This window comes from Impatiens glandulifera, chromosome 7 (assembly GCF_907164915.1).
Source record: "Impatiens glandulifera chromosome 7, dImpGla2.1, whole genome shotgun sequence".
In the NCBI taxonomy this organism is placed as follows: Eukaryota; Viridiplantae; Streptophyta; class Magnoliopsida; order Ericales; family Balsaminaceae; genus Impatiens; species Impatiens glandulifera.
Window position 1 is genome coordinate 2,037,257 of NC_061868.1, and position 21,687 is coordinate 2,058,943.

The following is a 21,687-nucleotide window of genomic DNA, read 5'->3' on the forward strand; positions in this document are numbered from 1 at the left end:
AATTTTAAATAATTATTTTTTCATCTAATGAAAAAATTAAAAAAAACTTAAATAATAAAGATGAAACCATCCTTAACGATCATTTGGTCAATGAAAATAAAAATAAAAGATCTGTAAGATTCAAAACCGAGCCTTCCTAAAAAAAAATTATTAATCGATCGTCAACTTCTTGGGCGCGTGTCTTCAATTACAGCGGGTAGCAGTTTCGGTTTTAGCCATCTCACATGATTTAGACTACATCTGAATAAGAATAAAACAAAAAATTGTTTGAAATTGATTTTTCTTTCATTATTTTGACTTTAATTTTTATCTTTTTAAATATACAAAATATTAAAATATATTTGACAAATATTTTACCTTATTTCTTATATACATTTAAAGTGTTAAATAAATAATTATGAAGATAATATGGGCAACTCATTTCATCATAAATTATTTATTTTAATCCCTGAATTTTTTTTTAAATAATTTTAAGATAAATGAGTACAACTTTTATCTCAAATAATTTTATTATAATTTTTTATTTTGGTCATTTTCCTTAATTATTAGGCTTTAATTGTCATAATAATTAGTCTAATCAATTATTTTAATTGAGTTTTGACTTGAGGTTAATTATTTTGATTTAATTTATTTAAAAATAAATCAAAATAATTATTGTATTTCTATAAATTGATGTGTAAATTTTTAGTGTTTACAGCAATAAATTATATAATTAAAATAAATAATAAAAAATGAATTCGTTTTTCGGTTGGACCCCAACTCCAAAATCAAATCGAAAATCGTATTTAAATTCAAATTTATTTAAAATTCGATTCAAAAAATGAAATTTAAATTCAGTCGTTCAAATCAAATATTAAACGCCCTCACGTACTACTTTATCATTATTTTATAGAATTCTTTTAGTCAGTTATCATATAGACCATACAATTAGGAACATACAATTAGAAAATAATCTCTTGCAAAGAATAAAAAAAAAGCAAAGCAAACAAATCCTATTTTTCTAGTTTCTCAAGTAGTAACTACGTGACTAATGAAATTTATGAAAAGATAGTTAGATAGGTAGTGTCCGATTTCGGATGTACAATTTTATTGTTGCAAATGAAACTGAGTTAGTCAAACTTTTAAATGCATTGATTGAAAAAGTTGGCACCAATATTTATGATAATTGTTACTTCCACATTGAAGTTGGCCTCGTTTATTCACTTCATAAATTATTGACAACAAACATTCACGAATGGATTTTGTTGTCTCAATGTTGCTTGTTCAGTTTAAGTTTATTTAAATAAACTTGATTAGTTGAGATTTGTAAAAATAAGTGTTTTTTAAGAGTTAAATATATTAATATATAATAGAAAATTATTTATCTTAAAAATGAAATATAAATACTTTATATTTTGGATATTATTTGGTTGAGATTATTTAAATAAACTCAAACTTATCAAAAACAACATTATTTTCTTACATATTTTATCAATCAAACATTATTTCACTCCTCATTCCATCTACCAAATCACTCAATGGGGTCGGCCGCGAGTTTTGGGTTGCTCCTGCCTTGTCTTGGTAGAAAAAATTGTCGATATTTTTATTGTTCAATATCTAGTTTAAAAGGTTGATAAAAAAATAGTTTTTAGTGAGATTTGAACTCATAACCATATAAATTTTTTATTTTTTATATCTTAAACTACACTCTTTTATATTTAAAAGTATAATAAATTTGACTACATATCTTAGTATTTAAAATAAACTGGCTCTACCCTATAATTGATAAGAGTATTAATAAAAAAGATATTGTGTATTTTAATTTTATTTGTTAAATTATTAATTAAAATATTTAATTATTCTTATTTAATTAAAAATATTTATTTAAACATTAAAAATAACAAAATATTTAGTAACTTAACCAAAATATTTTTTTCTATCCAAAATCTGGGTTTCATAATCTAGTTTTCTAAAAGGATAGTTTAGTCTTGGCTTTAAAAAAAAATACTTTTTATTAAAGAAAATGAGTTATTTGATACATGTTTAAAATAAATTACTAAAACATTTTCTATATTTAATATTTAAATTTAATAAAAATAAAATAATGATATTTTAATATTTAATTGATGAATTAATTAGTAATTTAATGGTTAAAATTAGAAAAACATTTTATATATAATTTTTTGTAAATTAAAAGAAAAAACCTAAAATAGTTTTTTAATTGAACCAACTTCTTATTTTTGTTTTGAGAAAGAGGTAACTAACTTTATTGATGTTTAGTTTGAAATGTCTTTTACTGTAAGGAAATAGTTCCAATTAGGAAAGTAATTTGGCAGAAAATTACCAACATTTAATTACACATTGAATTTACTCCAAACAGGCCAGTTACAACAGTCACCAAATGGGCCAAAAGAAAAGCCCTTTTCATACCAAATAAAATTAATAGTAAACAAAATAGTGATATAATATTTTTGTTGGTTTAAGTTTAGAAAAAATCAAATTATGAGATATTCATGCAGGCCTGAGTTAGGTTATTTCAAAAACTTAAATTTAAAATTTATCGTTTTACTTGTTTATTTTTCTATCTTATTAATTAATTTATTAACTAAAATACTAAAATATATTTTATTTTATGATTGTATATTAATACTTTTTAAGTTTTTTTACTCAAAATGTCATCGCCTCATCAAAATTACCGCTCAATATTATTTTTCAAATAACCTAAATTTGTGTTTAAAAACTCTGAATTATATGAACAAGACATTAGACACAAATTTTACGACTTAACTACTATGATGTAAGTTTAAAAAATCTATTATTTCATATATATAAGATTCGGTGGTGGGATGGGCTTAAAAAATTTTTAGGGTAGACTAAAATAAAAACGAGAAAATTTTGGATAAAACGGGTAAATAAAGATAAATTTATCATTTTTTAATAATTAAATAAATAAAATAGTGAATTCTATTGATTTTTTTTTAAATTAGGGAGTAATGTCACATTTTAACCGTAAAAAAAATAAAAAAATTTCGGGGTGGACTTCAGCCCACCCGAACCCCTACATAAATTTTGTCCCGGTATATACATTTTTATTATCTAGTCAATTTCTTTTGAGTTTGCATCTTATTTTAGGAAGATGATACTACATTATCCAGATTTAACTTATATCATTTTCATTTTTTTTATCTTCTTCTCTATTTAATAAAATTAATTTTTCATTCTTTTTAATAAGTCCATTGACAAGACATTTACTTGTATCATATTTCATTAATTTTTTCCAAAATTTTGTTGTATTTAATTTATATTTTGTTTATTCTCTTTAGAATAAAGTAAACATTGTTATACATTTATATATAAAGGAATGCCACCTAATTGCGTCATTAGAATATTCTTGTAAGTGTAAACTAATCAAAATCATAATAATTATCCATTGTTTGAATGTGTGAGTAACGTCTTTTTAATTTATCTTATTTTGCTTACTATTTTTCATATAATATTTTATTCAATATTTAACTCTCTTAATATATGTTGATTTTTTTTAATATTAGAACCTACCATAAACTCCACCGTCATAACTTTTATTTCAATTTAATGCGTTTTAGGTAAAAATCGAACTCGTGATGTTTTGTTTATTAGAAATCACCTTTGTCCATTATATTTTATTTTATTTTATAATTCGGTACAATGACCAATGAAAAAATGCTGCATAAAATTTGAAATTTCTTAAAGTTTCGTTAAAAATATTTAAATCTGGGTAAAACTAAATTTGAACGGATAAACATTATTAAATTTATTAATATATATATATAATTAAAATATATTTTAGAACATTATTTCATCTAATTTAATATCTCAATAAACTAAATTTTTGTTTTAAAATGATTTTTTTTCTCAAACCCAGGTCCAATTCTAGATCAATGCATTTTTAAATTGGGCAATAATTAATTGAGATATTGATCATGTTCTCATGTAGGAATGACAATGAGGTGATTCGGTTCGGGAAATCACATTATCATTCTTGTGTCGAATCTATCAGTCCCGTCCCTGCCGGTAATTTTAAATATAAAGGATAAACCATCGTTGCCTCGAAATTGAAAAATAATTTAAATTTAAAATATAAATAATAAAATAATTCATATAATTAAAATTATAAAATATCAATGATTTATAATTCTAATACAAACATTAATTAGATAAAAGAAGATAAATAGTTTTTCATTCTAAAAAAGGAATGAGTGTATTAAAATAAATATATATACTAATTATTTTAAATAATTATCATTAACAAAATTATTGCATATTCTTTGTTCGGTTCGGAAATCGGTACGAAGATATAAATACTATCTAATTTCGAACCCCAATAACATATTTGGAGTTTTTCTCGATCCCCGGTCAAAACAGTGGAAAATCGCACATATCAGTTCGGTTCAAATCAAATGGTTTGGTTGTACATTTTGTTTATACAATTAGCTGGGTCTGTCATGTCCCCATGAATGAATTTATAATAAAATGAATTAGTTGTTTTTAGAATATATAATTTTTTATTAAAAATATAAAAAAAAAACTTTAACGTTTAATTTTAGTGAAGTCTAAAAAGTGACTTATGACGACTAAAATAGAGAAATTTCTGTCTTTTTAATAGCATATTAATAATCTTCAAGTAGTTCCATTTTCATTTCCATTCCCATTCTCATTCAAACATGAAAAACTCAAACACAATCTTTATCCAAACAGATCCTTCCAACTTTCGAGCCATTGTTCAGCACCTTACCGGCAAACCCACCACCGCCGTCGCCGGCGCCGTCGAGATCGCTCCTCCTATGCCGCCGTTGATCAGGCTCCATAACCGGCGACAGACTAATAATTTGGAGATTAAACTCGGGTCGGGAATTCCTATGAATCGGGCCAATGCCATGATGGGTTTTTCCGGTGAGAAAACGGTGATGGTATCTCCTGTATCGCCGTTCGATCTGTTTGGGCTACCGTCGCCGGCGCCGGAGGAGGAAGAGCAGAGGGCCATTGCAGAGAAAGGATTCTATTTGCACCCGAGTCCACTCAGTATGAATCGGAGCTCCAAACCCGAATTACTCAACCTGTTTCCTTTGCACTCAACCCGACATCATGACCCGTCTTCGTCCTAAGATTATGATTCTCAAAAAAAATATAAAAATAAATTAAATAATATATATAAAAATTATAAAAAAAAAACAGCTTTATAAATATATATATATATATGTACGGTCCACCTTTGAAGATATTTTCCTAGTACAATATTATGGTTTTATGTTAATAAAGAAGTATCTTTAATATGTTTTATTTGTGTCTATGTCTCCATAATATATTTTCCTTTTTTTTCGTGGTTTATTTTGTGGGGTGGTAAAATTGAATGCGAGATCTTTAATCAATTACTTATGTTTTTCAATTTAAATCATTCATAAATAGACCGTTCAAGCGTCAAACACTGGGTTAGTTTTTGATCCGACTTATAATTTTAAAAATATCATAATTTTGTAACTACTTAAGAACAAACAATGTTTGAATGATACAAAACAATACTATAAATGTATGGGACACAAGACTCTTCATAAATTGGTGAACCTAAAGTTCTACCTCATAGAACATGTTACCTTAACAATAATATATACTATTTAGGGTTTATGGAATAGTAAATTATATCACAATATTATTAACATGTTTTGGTGTGCATAAAAAATGGAAAGTCTCAATGTTGATGAAAACCATTTGAAAGAGAAGTTGTTTATTTTATTTTTTTGGAATGATGAAATTACCCTTTTTTTTTTTTTTACAAATCATAAAATTAAGATGAAAATAACCAAACAAATTAATATTTCTAATAAAAATTATGAAATATGTTAATTATTATAAATTAATTCACATTTTCCTAAAATCTTATGTAGTAACTAAGTTTAATTCAAACTAGTTTAACTGTTTAAGTGATACAAAAAATTACATAAGAGTAAAAAAAATACTTTTGTTTCTTTAATTTATTTTCTAACAATTATAAATTAATAATTTATTAGTACAATTTAAGTGATAATAATTGTGTTTAAGAGAACAATAGTTACGAGTTCAATTTTCACTTAAAAAGATCGTACTTTTTAGTTCTTCTAAACCTTACTTACTTTTGCTCTGGAACATGAAAGACTTTTAAGTTGGAAGGAAAGTTATAACTATGAGATCGTACTCAATTTCTAATTTAAAAATAAAATAAAAACAATAAAACTAGTTTGTTATTGATGTTATACTATCAAGGCCATTATGACAGTATTAATGGTTATTGTATCAATGATGATTTAGCCAATTGAAATTCACTTTTCCTTATTTTTTTTTTCAGATTATCATTATCCTTCTAAAAATATGATATAATTATTTTTTAGAAATATATTTTTTAAATTATTCAAAAAAATTGTAATTTGTACTTGTTCCTAAGAACTAATAGATAACTTAAATAAATAAATATATATATTATAATAATAATAATAATAATATTTGTTACAAAATTATTTGTTTTATGACAATGCTTACTTAGATGATAAAATAATAAAAAGAATGGAGGATTAAATTATAGAAAGCAAAAAAAGATAATGAAATGAAAGCGTTAATCATATAACGGATGACGAAGATAAGATTTTCTTTTACATTAAACGTATCGACAGTCGCACATAATAATAATGTAAGTTTAAATTATCCTTTAACTTGTAATGGATAAAAAATTAAAAAGAGAAAGACGTATTAAAATATATAAAAACTTATAAAAAGAATGAAAGGTTAAAGCTAATAACTAATTGAGAACTCAAGAAGACTTTTATCTTAGATTAAACGTATCGATAGCTACGCAAGATAACGTAAATTCAAGTGGTTTTTAACTTGTATTATACGAGAAAAAATGGAGCAAAACTATACAAAGAACAAAGAGAAGAATAAATAAAAGCATTACGTATATAACTAATAAAGAAATCCGAAACATAATGCTTTTCCTTGGTATATATTAAACGTGACGATAACTACATACATATGATAATAAGTAATAAAAAGAGACAAAGGAGTGTTAACATATATAAAGAAATGAGAGTAGTTACTAATGGAGAAGCCCAAAACATATAAAGTTTTCCATTACAATTAGATATGACGATAGCTAACACGATGACGTAAACTCAAGCTGTCTTTAGCTTGTTCATACGAGTAAATAAAAAAATAAAAAGGAGTGTAACATATAGAAATATCAAAAGAAAGTATTAAAACATGTAACTAATGGAGAAGTCCGAAACATATAAGTTTATTCTCTTATATTAAACGTGAAGATAACTAACACGAAAATGTAAATTGAAGTTTTGATTATACTTTGAGGACGATACTTTGTTACATATTTTATTAGCAAATTGCACATCTTCTTAATGCATGATATGAATTTATGGGATGTGTTTTCTAGATAAACAACCTTCCCAAATATTATAACTTCGAGAATGAATTTTCATTTAATTTCTCACATATTTGAAATTGTTGCTTCCTTACATTTAGAAGAGAGATTACTTAGTGAGATTTCAAACTTAAAATAATAGTCTATTTGAGCCAATGATAAAACCAAATTAGTTATCTCCAATTTTTTTATTAAATTTATAGATCTACCCAGATAGCTATAATATGAGTTAGCAAATAACTTCAATCCAATCAAAACCTAATTTGAGTAATTTGGGTAGACATTTTGGTTTTCTTTGAATTTGGTTTGTATTGATTTTAAATTGAGCCTTTCAATATATATTTTTTCGATAATCTTCACTATTTTTTTGATTTTACTTTTATAATTTTTTTATTGAGGCAGATTGTAATGATCAGATTATGGAATAGAAGAAAATACCTATTTTTGTTTTTGTTTTTATTGATAGAGGGTATTATGATATTAGTAATATTTTAAGGAATTTATTGAATGTACATATAGTAAACAAACATACACTCATAATTACATTTTCTTTTATATTATTTAATGTGGTTATTTAAATTTCATATTAATGATTGCATTGTAAAAGATATAATGTTAGTGGTTGTTGTTACATTGTCATCTTCCTCCATATGGTACATTCCATCTCCCACTACAATAACTTGTGTTTTTTTTTTTTTATCTCTTTTATAGATAAATGTGAATTGCATTATTTTGGAAATGCCCTTAAAAAAGTATTTTTTTATTGTTGTGTCTAATAATTTGACTTTTTTTTAACTTGTTAGAGTGATTTAAAAGAAAATATAATTTTTAAGAAATTAAATGATTCATGTTCAATTCAAATTCAAAAAGTTCTAAATTAATGAAAAATTTCACTTTAATACATGATTTCAAACAAAATACTTCTATCTTAGATATGAATATTTTATGTTAAGTTAAACCTAACAAAAATTTGGGTGACCCGAACCAAAGTCTGCCCAAAAAACCAATATCTAAAATTCTAAGTGATCCAAAATTATTGGCTCTGAACCGAGTATCCAACCCAATTCAGACCCGTTTCATTACAAGAAACCGATTTCTTTTAAGAATTAATTTGTTATTTTTTTTTAGTTTGAACTGAATTTTTAAATGGGCTCATTTCTTTTATAGATTAACATTTTTTTTAGAATAGTTTGGTTTATAATAAAAAAAATTAAAATGTAATTATAACTATTGACAAAATAAATATTACTTTCATACTATTATTATATCTGTTAACTAATTTATCCGACCTTAATTAGATAAAACAAAATTATAAAAAAGATAAGATTATGATATTTAAATTTATTTTTTTAAAAGGTTACAAAAGTAGAACATTAATTTTTTTTATCTTATAAACTAAAAGAACATTTTAAAAAGTTGATCACTATATTTTGTATGTCGGGTCAACAACCGGGTACAGGACCCAATAGGTATAAGTTGCCAAGCCTACTAAAAACTAGTACAAATTGGAGTTTAGCAACATTTTGTGTTGTTTTATCCCGCCTTCGAAGTAGGAATCTCAATTACGATGGGTGATTTTCCCTTATATGCAAAGTGTGTAGGATTTTTATTAGGCTTTCTTTTTCAGTTAGAGTTCTAGAACCGAGAGCTAGGAATAACGCTCTCGCTGTTGGGAGCTAGATTGGTGTAACTATAGTCTATCACATACATCAAGTTCACCTTTATAACATAACATGCTAAGTTGTCTTAAACCCTTAATCTACCTAATGGGTTAATATATTATGTGATTCTATTGAAAAAAAAAAGACAGGAAAAGATGATAAACTATTCCCCAACATCATATTTATTATTGCAATATAATTTTACTGATGTTAGAGTAGTGCATGTGGTCTAAAGTAACACAACAAAAAGAATTGAAGGAAAAGAAAATCCAATCTCAGAATGAGAAGAAATTTATTTGATGAACAGATTTACCTTTTCAAGCAAAACCATTGAACAAGAAGAAGAGTGTGCAAGCTCCATATGAACTCAACACTCGATTCAGCGCACAGACGTACATATCGACTGCTGCGTGTACAAACCACTTACCCCGTTTGTGAAGTGTTGCCTGTTTCTTCTCCGTTTCTTCACAACAATGAAACGTTCTCCATCTCCATCTTCATCTCCTTCTGCATTTTCATCCGATGTTTTCGCCTGTTTACCAGTTTCAGATGGGCTAGCTTTCGTTTTCCCTTCTCCTTCTTCGTCCCCGTAAAGTATCTTTATGATCGCGCTATCATTCGCAACTGCCTCAGACGAATTCTCTGAATACTCACGCTTCTCCTTACTAACAACAGGCTCATTTCCATTATCAATATTGTCTTGAACTGACTTCACTATAAAACTTAGCAATATCTGACGAGCCAGCTCTTCTTTATCAGCATCTGATGTGCTTCTCCTTGTTCTATCCCCTTTATTATCATTTCCGTCGATTTCCTTCATTTGTGGAGTAGTTTGCCACGCTTTTCTAGGAAAGAACTCGGGCGCGTTTGGATTCATTGTTCCGGTAAGACTTGAACCGTTCCTTCCATAAGCGGGGTTCGGGTATTTCATAATTCCATGTTTCATTGTGAAAGACTGACTGGTTCTGTAGTAGAAAGGAGATCGGGGTCCACAAGGGACTCTGGCAGTTACTGGCGGAAACGCAATTGGCTCCTCCATAAGCATGCTTGGACTGAAGGGTTGTGCTGCAGCCGAGAGCTTGCTCCCATTGGTTTGCGCCTGTTTATTATTACTATCATCTTGATTATTTGAAGAACATGAAATGTCTGTTAAGTTGTCTTCTTCTGGATCTTTGTTATCTGGGCTTGATTCATTGATGGGGATTGTTTTTATGTCTTCCTCTGATGGTTCGGGTGGTGGATTAGTCGTGTTTTCTTCGATTTTATCCATTAATGGCTTTGTTACTGTACCTGGGGGTGCTACAGCTACCTCCTTGTATGAAACGGATTTTGAAGCGATGGCACGGAAAGTGGCTCGGTTAGGAGAAGATGTCGTTTGGGGAATCTTTGAACGATTATTATTATTGGCCTTTGGCTGCTGTTTTTGTTGAGATGGCTCTACTGCAACTGGGGCCTTTGTCGTGTTCTTCTGTTCTTTTTTGTAGCTCCAGTCTCGAAAGTTAGAGAGTTCGTTACTGTTGGTGTTGATTTTAGCAAGATTCGGTTTACGACGGCCAAATTTCTTGCCAACTCCATTTCCGGGCTTTATTCTTGAGCTGGCCTCTTGCCACCCTTCATCAGAGCTTATTTCTTCTGTAGTTTCCCCCAAAACAACTGTAAGTTCATGTGAGGCATTGTTTTTGCTTTCGGATTTTTTCTGAGGAACCGATTCTGGCTTATTATCCTCCGGTTTTGAAAGTTCTTCAACTGTATTTGTTTCTTCTACAATGTCATCGATCGAATCATGCTCTGCAGTTTGCAATTTCTCGCTAACCTGCGCCACCTATTACAAAAAAACAGAGCATTCGAATTTCCATATATTTTCTTAAATTTCATCAAAAGGGAAATAAATTATGCATTATACCTTCACACGTCTTTTCCTTTGCGAATCGCCTCCCTTCGAATCCTGGTATGGGCTGATATAGTCCAAGAGATCGGAGACACTACAACATCGGAAGGGATGCATTCAGAAAAGTAGAAATATAGTTTTGAATGAAGTGTTACAGGAATACCATATCAATATACCTAAGGTGGCCTTTGCTTGCTATAGATGCATCTGGTTTTGGAGTGCCATTCCTTGCTGCTTCCTGCTGCTCCAAGGCTTTTGATTCAAAATACTCAAGCCATGCGGCCGCATCCTAAATAATGAACCGAGGAGAGATTATAACTGTTTTCTTTTTCATGCAATGACCATTTTTCCGAAAAAATAAAGATATATGTGGTTTAATGATGATAAATTGCATGATTGATAGGGACATACCTGTGTTCGCAGATCTTCTGGTCCTAATTTCTCTTTAAGAATCCGTAGTGTCGTTTGTTCGTGTTGAACACTAAGAGAATATGCTTCCATTAACGAAAGAGCAATGGCAATGGCATGATAGCTAGCAGCAGTCTGTCCCATGATAATAATAATATCAGCTACAAACAATTGAGAACCGAATGAAATATTACAAAAGAGATAAAGAAAGAGGGGAGAACCTGTATGTGATCTGCTCCAAGTAACTTTTTATTGCATTTAAGAGCTTCATGCAAGTATCTTAGTGCAACATGAACATTTCCTATACTCTCTTCCATCATAGCCACGTTAATGTAAGTTGCAGCCGTGTTAGGATGGGATAAACCACATGTGAAATGTAGAAGGAACAAAGCACGATTGACATATCTGCCAAATAAGGAAATACTACCCGTGTGAACAACAAATCTCTAGAAAAAAAAGCAATACGTTATTGAAAGAGAAAACCATGGAAAACCAATCCCTCTCAATTTACGAAATTGTAACAGGATTCATTGAGCCATTTGAAAACTAAGTATTTTGTCACAATCAGGATCTAATTGAAAAATCGCCAAAAGTTAGAATTGAAAGTGATTTATTTTTACATTTGGTACAAGACTATTTTTAGATCATTGTCAATTTTTGCAAACATAACATATGTAGATTTTTCAAATCATTATCCACATGAAATAAAAGTTGGTAACAACACAGCACATTATTTACTTACTTCAAGGACAACTCAATATGCTGAAGACGATAATAAAAGACGGAAAGATCCCCATAGCTTTTCATGGTATCTGGATGATCAAGGCCAAGCTCCCTTTCATTGATGTCCAAAGCCCTCTGTTGGTATATCATTGCCTAAACAATAAAGAAATGATGTTCAATCGAAAAGAAAGAAAGAAAAGGTCACTTGGAAAATTAACTGGTTCAATATATAGAAGAAGTGCAGTTTTGTCACCTGATTGAAGTCACCTGTGTGGTATAGTACCACAGCCAAAAGGCTGTATGCACTTGCAGTTATTCGATGGTAGGGACCACATACCGCGATCATCTTGGACAATGCCTTTAATCAAATGAAACTGATTAGTTTTAAAACTTTGTGCTCGTTAACTAATTGTATTTTGAGAAATGGACGGACCTTGGTTCCATAGTTGACAGCATCTTCTAGCTTTCCTTTATCTAATGCTATCTTGGATGACTCTAATAATGTCCGCCCATCTGCTGATGAACATCCTACATACTGCATAGTGCATATATCTTATGGGCAGCCCAAATAAAGGATGCATTCACACACTAGCTCTTGAATGAACACGAGAGAATGAGATAGGGAGAGAGAACGTACTTTACATGTGGGAACAACGGCAACAATATCAGATTTCTTGAAAGGGTTTTGACTTTCCATGTCATAATCTCTGGAAAGTATCTCCAGTCCAACCTAGAAATGAAATTATTATGTATTGACAGTAATATCTCTAATCAGACTCATCAAATCATTTAAATCATCAATTATAATACAAAAATGCGGTATTTTGTTCCTTATAGTATTTTTAAAATGTCAAATACTAAGGGTATTTTGGTCAATTGACCCAAATAACAAGATTATTTATTATTTCCAAATAACCCAACATCAAACAAGCAATAAGAAAATGCTACCTTATTGCAAAGTCCACGAAGAATTGATATTTTCCTCAAATTCTGAAACTCATCTGTCAAAGTCCAGCCAAACTTCTTTTCTATAAAGGACTTTAGCCACTGAAGTTTGAGATTATGATCATCATGCAAGTCTTTAGTATCCTCCTCTGCCACGGTTACACCAAGCAAGAAATTCAAGGATGAAGCTATAGCTGCAGGTAAGTCTTCCACACTTTGAATAGAAGCAACAACCGCTTTAATCACATGCTTGAAAGCTCGAGTGACCATCTCATGAATGCATAGAGACCTTATGTGGGGAAGTTTGTCTGCAAGTTCAACCTGTTTTGGCCAATAACCATTTGTTGCTAATGAGATTTTTTTAATATTATTGGGAGTGAAATAAACAAATCTTAAATTTCAAACAAGAAAAATTAATGATATTGATATTTTCAAATACAAAATAAAAATAAAGGTTCAAGACGTGCTCGGTAGATCTAAATTTCATGAAAATTTAAATGCAAATGATATTTCCAATTTTGCAATTAGAAGGATGACTTTCTCTTCTTACCACACGTCCCAAAGTGCGCATTTGTAACCCTCTTAGATGCATGAAATCTGTCAAAGTGCGTCCATCTACAGGGGAGAGCTCTAGTGAACCGAAATCCGTTACCTAATAAACGTAACATTTAGTTTTAACCTCATTAGCAACCTTTCCTTAAAGTCTATCACATTAGCAAAAAACAATTAACATACACAATGAACACTATTAGTACCAGTTTAGGCAATGCAATCGTATCATAATACTCCTGCACCATACTCATCAGCTCATCGGCCGACTGACAAGAACACAAATAAGTATCATTAAGGCATAAATGTTGCCAAAAATGGAAAAATGAAAGAATAAGAGGGGAAAGATGAGTTAAGTATCATACCTTCAGATGAAGACCTGTCCCAGATTCCTTCAAACGCAAGAAAGCTTCATCAGAAATTATATTCTTCAACTCCTCAACACTTTCAGAAGCACAGTTATTAAAACTGCTTCCATCATCAATGTTAATGGATCTGGAATCATCTTCATCATTATCATTTTTGTCATTAACAATGCTGGATTTTTTCCCCCTTTTCTTGAGCTTTTTAAATTGCTTTCCAAGTCCTTTAACATTCAGTTCATCATCAGAGCTTTTAGGACTCTTATCAGTCGATGTTTCCTGCTTCTGCAGATGCTGAACCCAGCAGGACCCAAGTTCCCATCTAATGGGTATTTCAGGAACAGTCGACATATCATTTAGCTTCATCAAGCTATCCGTGATTACTTGACGAACAACAGATCTCGAGATCTCCAAGTCACTTTGATTAGACTGAGCTCGTACTACTTCACCGGGTAATTCATCATTATGTGGTCCATGAAGTAAGATCCTCAGGCTGCAACAATTATCTTTGATAAATACATTGGTACAATAACTTCCCAAAGAATATGATCTCTTATACCTTCCTATCTTATCACATCTTCGAATAAGAGCGTAGCTAGCACCCACAAATAAAAGGAAAAATATGAAAGTCTTCTTTGTTTTCCTTTACAGCCATCAACAATTGGCCAATCGTTAAAAGTGTCCATGAGCATGCATAGAGAACTCGATTCCCTAATGAATAATAAATGGAATAAGAGCTAATTCCATTGACGCCGAACATGCCAAGAAAATACGTACAATGATCCTATTTGAAAACTAGTATTTTGTCACAATCACATTGGAAAATTGTCAAAAACTAAATTTGAAACTGATTTTTTTTGGTTGAGGCAAATTTCTGAATTTAGATCCACAATTTTTCATGGATCAATTTCCATATAGAGTTTTGTGTCAAATGTAGATTTTAAAGTATTTAGATCAAGTTGACAAAAACATATACCCAAACAGGCCAATATGTCCACAGCATGTAGAATTGAAGACAATGTTAACAGACAGAGCACAAATGTCTTTAAGGAAAAATTAGAAAACGATATAGAAACATGTTCGCCATCATAGTAGGCTTCCTACAGCTGGGTTCTAGAATCAATAAAAGAGAATTCAAGGATTCTAGATTTTGTTCTTCACTTCTATAGATAGAAAATGAGACATGCGATGAGAACTAACACTTTCAAATGATGAAATAAGTATTTCCAAAGCACAAACTTTTTTTTTTTGCATTAGTCTTTCTCTTTGAAACAATTTGCATTTTATTAGCAGCAAATATGAATTGCAGATCCGAACCTATTTATGTTAAGTGCATTGGCTCCTCCGTCTGGTTGATCATCAATACTAAAATCTCGTGCCATGGATTTTTCCTTGCTCACATCACCAACAACCTTTACAGTTGCTGTATATCCACAGTGGCTTACAAATACAATGCCCAATGAAGAAGTATCCTGCATAAGTTATTATTGTAAGCTTTTGTTTGAAGTTTGATCATCTTAACATTTACTACAAAAAATAAAAAGTTAGCATCACAAAACAGAGGGATATAGATAATTACTTGAACAACTACGCTCTCATCCGCAGTTATCCCTTTAAGCAAATTCCTTTGAGAAACTTCCTTTGCTGAGACGCTGGATAAACCACTGTCCATAACCTTTACTTCAGGTTTAAAGCAAGCACCAGTAGCATCTCGTTTGACTGTAATAGACAAATCCCCTATACGGTCCTCAAGCAAAACCAATCCTGGAGCATCATTTGACGTAATGTTTGTGTTTTTATTGGAATGAATTATTCGGTTAATGGCTGATACAGCTTTAAAAACTGATACATCAACGAAAAGGCTATGAAGCAAAAATGCCTTCCGGTCTCTGATCACCCTCTCTTCCTCGGTTTTACAAGGCATATTAGCTAATACAGAAAATTCCGTGGCCCATGGTCTACTATCATGTTCTCCACACCTTCCTTGCCCACCACCATTGCCACCCCAATTCTCGTCTTCCACAGGAAGTGGCAGGAATTTCAACGGAGAATCTGCAATTGATGGCGGAACAAGCCATGTGTTTGCCCGAAAACCATACGGAAGGTTGCCAAACTGAATTTGCCATCACCAAATAAGCTTAATTATTAATCACTTCTTTCGATAGAGTGGACACATTTCAAAAAGTTCAAAATAAGTAAAATCTAACCTTGTTATGTTCTAGAAAAGCCTTCATCAAGGATTCATATGCCTGCATACATCAAATTTATTGTTCAAAACAGAGTGTCAAGCTCAAATCACATTTCTACATATTACTTCCATATTGTTTCTTACATTAGCGAAAGCTTGGCTGAACTGTTGCAGAAGATCAACAAGAGAGTGGCTTTCAAGAGATTGCTTTCCCAAAGTGTAAAATCCTTTAACTGATGCCACCACTTGTATTATCTTCCCATTGCAGATCTTAATCTACAAAATTTAATGTTAAGAAGATGAAAATAGAGTCTACCTAGAGAATATACAAGTAAATAGTACCTGCATTGCAAAATAATCTCCATCCTTCTCCTCTTCTCGCTCATTCTTCTCCAGCTTCTTCAAGTCTACAATACACAATATGTTAAATATGCAAATAAATCAATAGAATTACCGTTCAGATAGATCAGATAGATAGATGAAAAGCATCAACTCACGAAGAATCGGAGAAGAGAGGTTGGAGAAAGAGAAGAACTCGTAGAAATCAGAAAGCTTCGGAGATGGATGAATGGTGGCCATCTCGTATCCGTCTCCAACGGACGTCGAAAGCTCAGACACTCCATTGGACGGAGGAGTCGGCGGCCTGCCGGCGACGGCGACGGCGGAGTGGTGGTTCCTCGGACTCTTCTTGGACCGTCCGTCGGCCGGTTTGGGCTTCGTGAACCGGCTGGTGCAGGCAACTATGTCCAGTAACCGTCTCACGTGGGCCACAGCTTCATCCTCTTTAAGATATTCCTCTAAAAAAATTCATAAAAACAAATTTCAAAAAAATTATTAATATATATATATATATATATATATAATTTATATTTTGTATCATTTTTAATAATTTTCACTTTCTTCAAAATTACTTGTCATATGTTAAACAATTAATTTTTGAAATTGAAAAAAAAATATATAGGCATTTGAAAACTCAAATCAACAATTTTCACATATCCTCAACCCAAAAGAAAATACAAATAATTCTAATTAACCTTTATAAATGATTATTTTATTACAATTCCTTTTTTAAGTATATTAATACATTTAAAAATAATTATAGCTCAAATCAAAGAACAATATTATTCCAGCATTAAAGAATTTTATCTAAAAACTACAAATTTAAAAATCAATTTTAAAAAAATGTCATTAATATAGAGCACACCAGTTACCTCAAAATTATAAAAAAAAAATATTTCTAACAAAATTTTATTTCTAGGTCACAATATTTATTAATGTAATATTTAATTAACTAAATTATATTATATTTTTATAATATTACAAAACTATTATATTTAATAGAAATAAATTTATTTATTTTGTGGCATTCCAAATTTTAGGACCAACAAGATGAGAAAATGGATATAATTATGAAAGTTAAATTAAAAAATATATATATGTATATAGTAATAATAACTCATGATAAAACAATACAAAATAAGCAATGATTTGAAACAATTTGAAATATTGACAATACACATTTTTTCAAACAACTTGCATAAACAAACAAATTTAGGGCTGTCAATTTTTCTGCAACTAAATAATAATACCTCCAATTCTCTTTCAAATTTCAATGCACTCTATTTATTTTCTATAATATTACATTTAGAAGCAAATATGATCTTTTTCTTCATTTTTTTATTAATTTTTTCATCATTTTTTTTTGTCATTTTCAAATAGTTAAAATTGACTCATTTATGCTTTTACATGATTTTCTTTTATAAATAAATATATATATTTTAATTTTAAAAAGTATCTTTACACGTTCCTTGAGTGTGCTTATTTGATTATCAAATTAGTATTATCCTAATAATCTAATTATTTAATTTATTAGTAAAAATACCAAAAACATCTTCACAATTTATCTTAAACAAATTTTAAATAATTAAAAAAAAAACCTAGAAAATCAGATTAAACAAACTCTTGAATATATTTTTATGCAAGACATTATTAATATTATTATTATTATATATATAATGAAATTAATGAAGAAATATAGGTGCCTACCTTCAACCAATTTTAGCAAGCATGGCTTCAATGAAACAACTTCCAACCTATCACTCAACTTATGTCCTTTTACCTGTCATTCATAATAAATAACACAAATAATTATAATTGTTTTTTTAAATAATTAATTTAAAATTATGAATTAAATTAAAATATTTAAAATGAATAAATGACAAATCTAACCTCATGAGATAAAGAATAGTTGGTGAGATGACATGTCTCCACATTGACTGCTAGGAGCCTCCTCACATCAAGTATCTTGTCAGTTGAGATGCCCTTCATGTAATTAATTTTTTTTTTCTTCATCAGTTTTTCTTTTTTTATTCTTATTAACATGTTACTTTTTTAGCAAATTTTAACAGTAATTAATTCTAAAAAACAAAATTATTTAAAATTACCTTGAGAACAAGTTGGGAGTCATATGGAGTGATGATGTTTATGTCAAGAACACTTGGAATAACTGCAAATTTATACCCAAAAATAACAAAATACTCATTTTTTCATTTTTTTTTCAAAAACCCAATAAAAATCTGAAATAACCAATATGAAACAAGAAAGAAAATAAGAAAATTAAAAACCTTTTTCTTCCTTCTTCTTCTTGTTATTATCAGATGACTTGGCTTTATTGCCTTTGCTTTTGTTGGACCTTGGAGCCATTTATGTCTTCTTTTTGGCTGAAAGAGATTAATGAATTGAACTGTTTAGGATTCAAGATGATGCATGCAAATTTTCAGAGGCCCATTTTCAAGAACAAGAGAGAGAAAGAAAGAGAAAGATAAAAAAGAGTTGTAGATAGATTAGGTCTTAAAAGGATGAAAGGAATTGTGATGATCTTAGCTTAAAAAAAAGGAGATAGGATAAGGGTTTTGGGTTTACCCTATCAAAGGGATTTGAGAGCAATCCTGGCCTCTCCTTTCTTGCTCTTCTGATTGCCTTCTCTCTCTTTGTTTTCTCTCTCTATTTCTTGACAAAATACATGTGAGGTCCTTATGGGAAGACAAATGAATTGGGACAAAAAGAAAAAAATTTTGATTTGGGTTAGGGTAAATGGGTTACCGTTAATTGTGTGCCACGTGGCGTGACGATAGGTTGTTGTTTGTGGTAAATAATTGGCCGGGTGTTTTGTTTTATTGAATGTTGGGATTAGAAGGAGATGTTGATATTGCCACCACTAGTTACAAGAATCTAGTTAAGTTACTAAAATATTGTTGAATTTTATACCTTTTTGTTTTATCATGTAATTAATAAATAACACGAGATAACAATTACCAATCAACCTATTTTAATCCTATGATGGACTATCCGCATGATTATGGATGGTCTGATTCACCAATAAGAGATCAAATCAAGAGAATTTGATAATATCGATGATGCGGAAGAAGTAATGATTCTCGTGATTGATAATGTTTTTGAAAAATCTGAGAGAGCAACGAGTAAAAGAAATCGAACAGACAAAAGTTCAATTTGAATGAGAAACACAAAATTTTCAAAACAAATTCACCTTTTTTCTAATTTGTGGTGTGACTGCCCAAAACTCGGGCCGACATTGTCTGTGTTGTTGTAATCTTCACATAACTGCGATTTAATAAAAAAGAATCTTTTTATTAGATCTTATTATTGATAATGCTCAAAAGAGCTAAAATGATGTTATATTTTGTATATCCAAGATTTTTTTAAGATATATTTGATTTATTACATCTTAATGATCACATTATCATTTTGTTGGTGCTATATATATATTTTTTTAAAGTATTTTAAATATTGAATGAATGAGCTTATATTGACGGCTAGTTATTAAACTTGGTTTGGTAGATGGTATTAGTTAAGGAATTTTTGTTGTAATTCTTTCAAATAAAATATTATATGTTTAAAAATTGTGTACATCTTTCAAGTTGTTAATCTTATTACTCAAGTAATAAGAGTTTCATTTAAAATTAATTTAGAGAGAATCATTATTGTGGGGCTATGTAAGGGTCGGCCTTAATATGGATTGCCCTACCCATATTAACTTTTTTTTTTCTTTTTAATTTAACAAAAACCCAGACTATGAACTACTAGGTTTACTGTCTATTGGAATGTCCTAGTTCATGGGCTTGTTGGGCTTATCTTGAAACTTGTCACGACTTATATTAACTTTCTAACAAATAAATTTTTAAAAAATAGTACATTTGTACAATTAAACTATTAATTTTATTTAAAAGACCCTCTCTTAAGATTTTTATCTATCAATCTTACATAATTTATTATTTTTAAAAATAACTTGTTAAATTAAAGAAATAAATACTATATTATAAAGAAGAAAAGCAAGTTCAAATATTTGCTTAAAATTTTGTAATGTTTAACAAAATTATTAAACTTTATTATATTACATTCTATAATAAAATATTAAAACTAAACTTTTGAATTAAACATATTTCTTTCATGTTAGTTTTTTTTTCATTAAAGACTAGCCTAACTCTTATCAAGTACCAATAACCACTACCTACATTGTAATTTTATAATAATAATAAATGTAAGGTAGCCTCATTGTGACACAATTAAACACTCACTTAAACAAACATTTACTTAGCAATTTTTTTTACTAATAAAAAAATGTTAAATTCCTCTCATAAAAAAGATGGTATTGGGCAATCTAATTCACACCAAACTAAGGCTTCTATCAAATCTAATCAAATATCAACTTTATGCGAGATCATATATGAGTTGGTGAAACACATCTATTGAGGATAAAAATTCTTACGATACCTTAATTATGTCATGTGACATTAATATTATTGATGAGAAAATATTGTTGAAGATGAGGTTAGGATCGAGCAATGAGATAAAAAATAAAAAATGCAAGCTCTCACAAACTTTATATATTTGCACGACGCAATTGAAATTAAAGTAACTCATTCGATATTATTGAACTTTCACTACTATTTCAGTTATATTTATGTTATATTGTATTAATTTATAATAAATTATGTTATACTTATACTTATAATTTTTGCTATTCCATCACTTTTTCATAAATAAGAAAATGGACACCCATTTTATTTACCAGCAACAAATGTAATTAGGAGACATTGGTGATGAAGTTAATATGTAGACACTAAGTTTGACCATTCACTTTAAGTCTCAAAATATGGGGGCACCACCAATTTCCCAGCTCATTACAACCAGTTTTGTCACTAATATTTTGAGCAATAAGATCAAATCAAAATAAAAACAAACACATAAAGTGTCTATTATTATTATTTGAATAGTTTTTTTTTAGGAGAATAGTGATTAAATTTCCATTCCACCATTATAGGTCATATAATTAAATAAATCAATTATATAAAATACTAATCAAGTTGTAACATATTTTTGTCACAAGTTTAATGGAAATATGCAACACAATAAAAATAAAAACAACATAAGCATCAAAGTCATTAAAACACCAATCAAGAACACTAAGTCCCTTGTTTTCATCTTAATTTGATCTCAGACACACTAAAGATATTTTTTTTATAAAT

General features: G+C 29.4%; 2 protein-coding genes across 3 annotated transcripts; one reads left to right on the plus strand and one right to left on the minus strand.

The window, feature by feature from the left end:
* The first annotated feature begins 4,679 nt into the window (after nucleotides 1-4,679).
* On the plus strand, nucleotides 4,680-5,120 carry LOC124944887 (VQ motif-containing protein 11-like). The gene has a single exon (XM_047485237.1). The coding sequence runs from the start codon at nucleotides 4,680-4,682 to the stop codon at nucleotides 5,118-5,120; it is 441 nt and encodes a 146-aa protein (XP_047341193.1).
* Nucleotides 5,121-9,234: 4,114 nt separating this feature from the next.
* On the minus strand, nucleotides 9,235-19,082 carry LOC124944397 (protein REDUCED CHLOROPLAST COVERAGE 3). 2 transcript variants are annotated; one of them, XM_047484644.1, is made up of 24 exons: nucleotides 19,064-19,082; nucleotides 18,766-18,861; nucleotides 18,586-18,647; nucleotides 18,371-18,463; nucleotides 18,188-18,260; nucleotides 16,639-16,938; nucleotides 16,484-16,548; nucleotides 16,286-16,417; nucleotides 16,161-16,202; nucleotides 15,533-16,066; nucleotides 15,271-15,425; nucleotides 13,957-14,446; nucleotides 13,798-13,860; nucleotides 13,593-13,694; nucleotides 13,046-13,363; nucleotides 12,735-12,827; nucleotides 12,531-12,632; nucleotides 12,351-12,455; nucleotides 12,117-12,250; nucleotides 11,596-11,779; nucleotides 11,378-11,509; nucleotides 11,143-11,255; nucleotides 10,982-11,060; nucleotides 9,235-10,900 (listed from the first exon to the last, which is right to left on the minus strand). In XM_047484644.1, the coding sequence occupies exons 2-24, from the start codon at nucleotides 18,842-18,844 to the stop codon at nucleotides 9,458-9,460; spliced, it is 4,893 nt and encodes a 1,630-aa protein (XP_047340600.1). In that variant the 5' UTR covers nucleotides 18,845-18,861; nucleotides 19,064-19,082; the 3' UTR covers nucleotides 9,235-9,457. The 2 variants fall into 2 exon arrangements, with proteins under 2 accessions (XP_047340600.1, XP_047340599.1); XM_047484643.1 differs by lacking the exon at nucleotides 19,064-19,082 and having other exon boundaries at nucleotides 18,766-18,997.
* Nucleotides 19,083-21,687: the final 2,605 nt, after the last annotated feature.

Excerpts from the sequence above, each read along its gene's own strand:
- LOC124944397 (XM_047484644.1), bottom strand. The coding sequence starts at position 18,844 with ATGGCTCCAAGGTCCAACAAAAGCAAAGGCAATAAAGCCAAGTCATCT. Across the intron at positions 14,447-15,270 it reads AATGCACTTAACATAAATAG|CCTGAGGATCTTACTTCATG; the intron begins GTTCGGATCTGC and ends TAATTGTTGCAG. Across the intron at positions 11,510-11,595 it reads TTGGAGCAGATCACATACAG|ACTGCTGCTAGCTATCATGC; the intron begins GTTCTCCCCTCT and ends ATCATGGGACAG.
- LOC124944887 (XM_047485237.1), top strand. The coding sequence starts at position 4,680 with ATGAAAAACTCAAACACAATCTTTATCCAAACAGATCCTTCCAACTTT.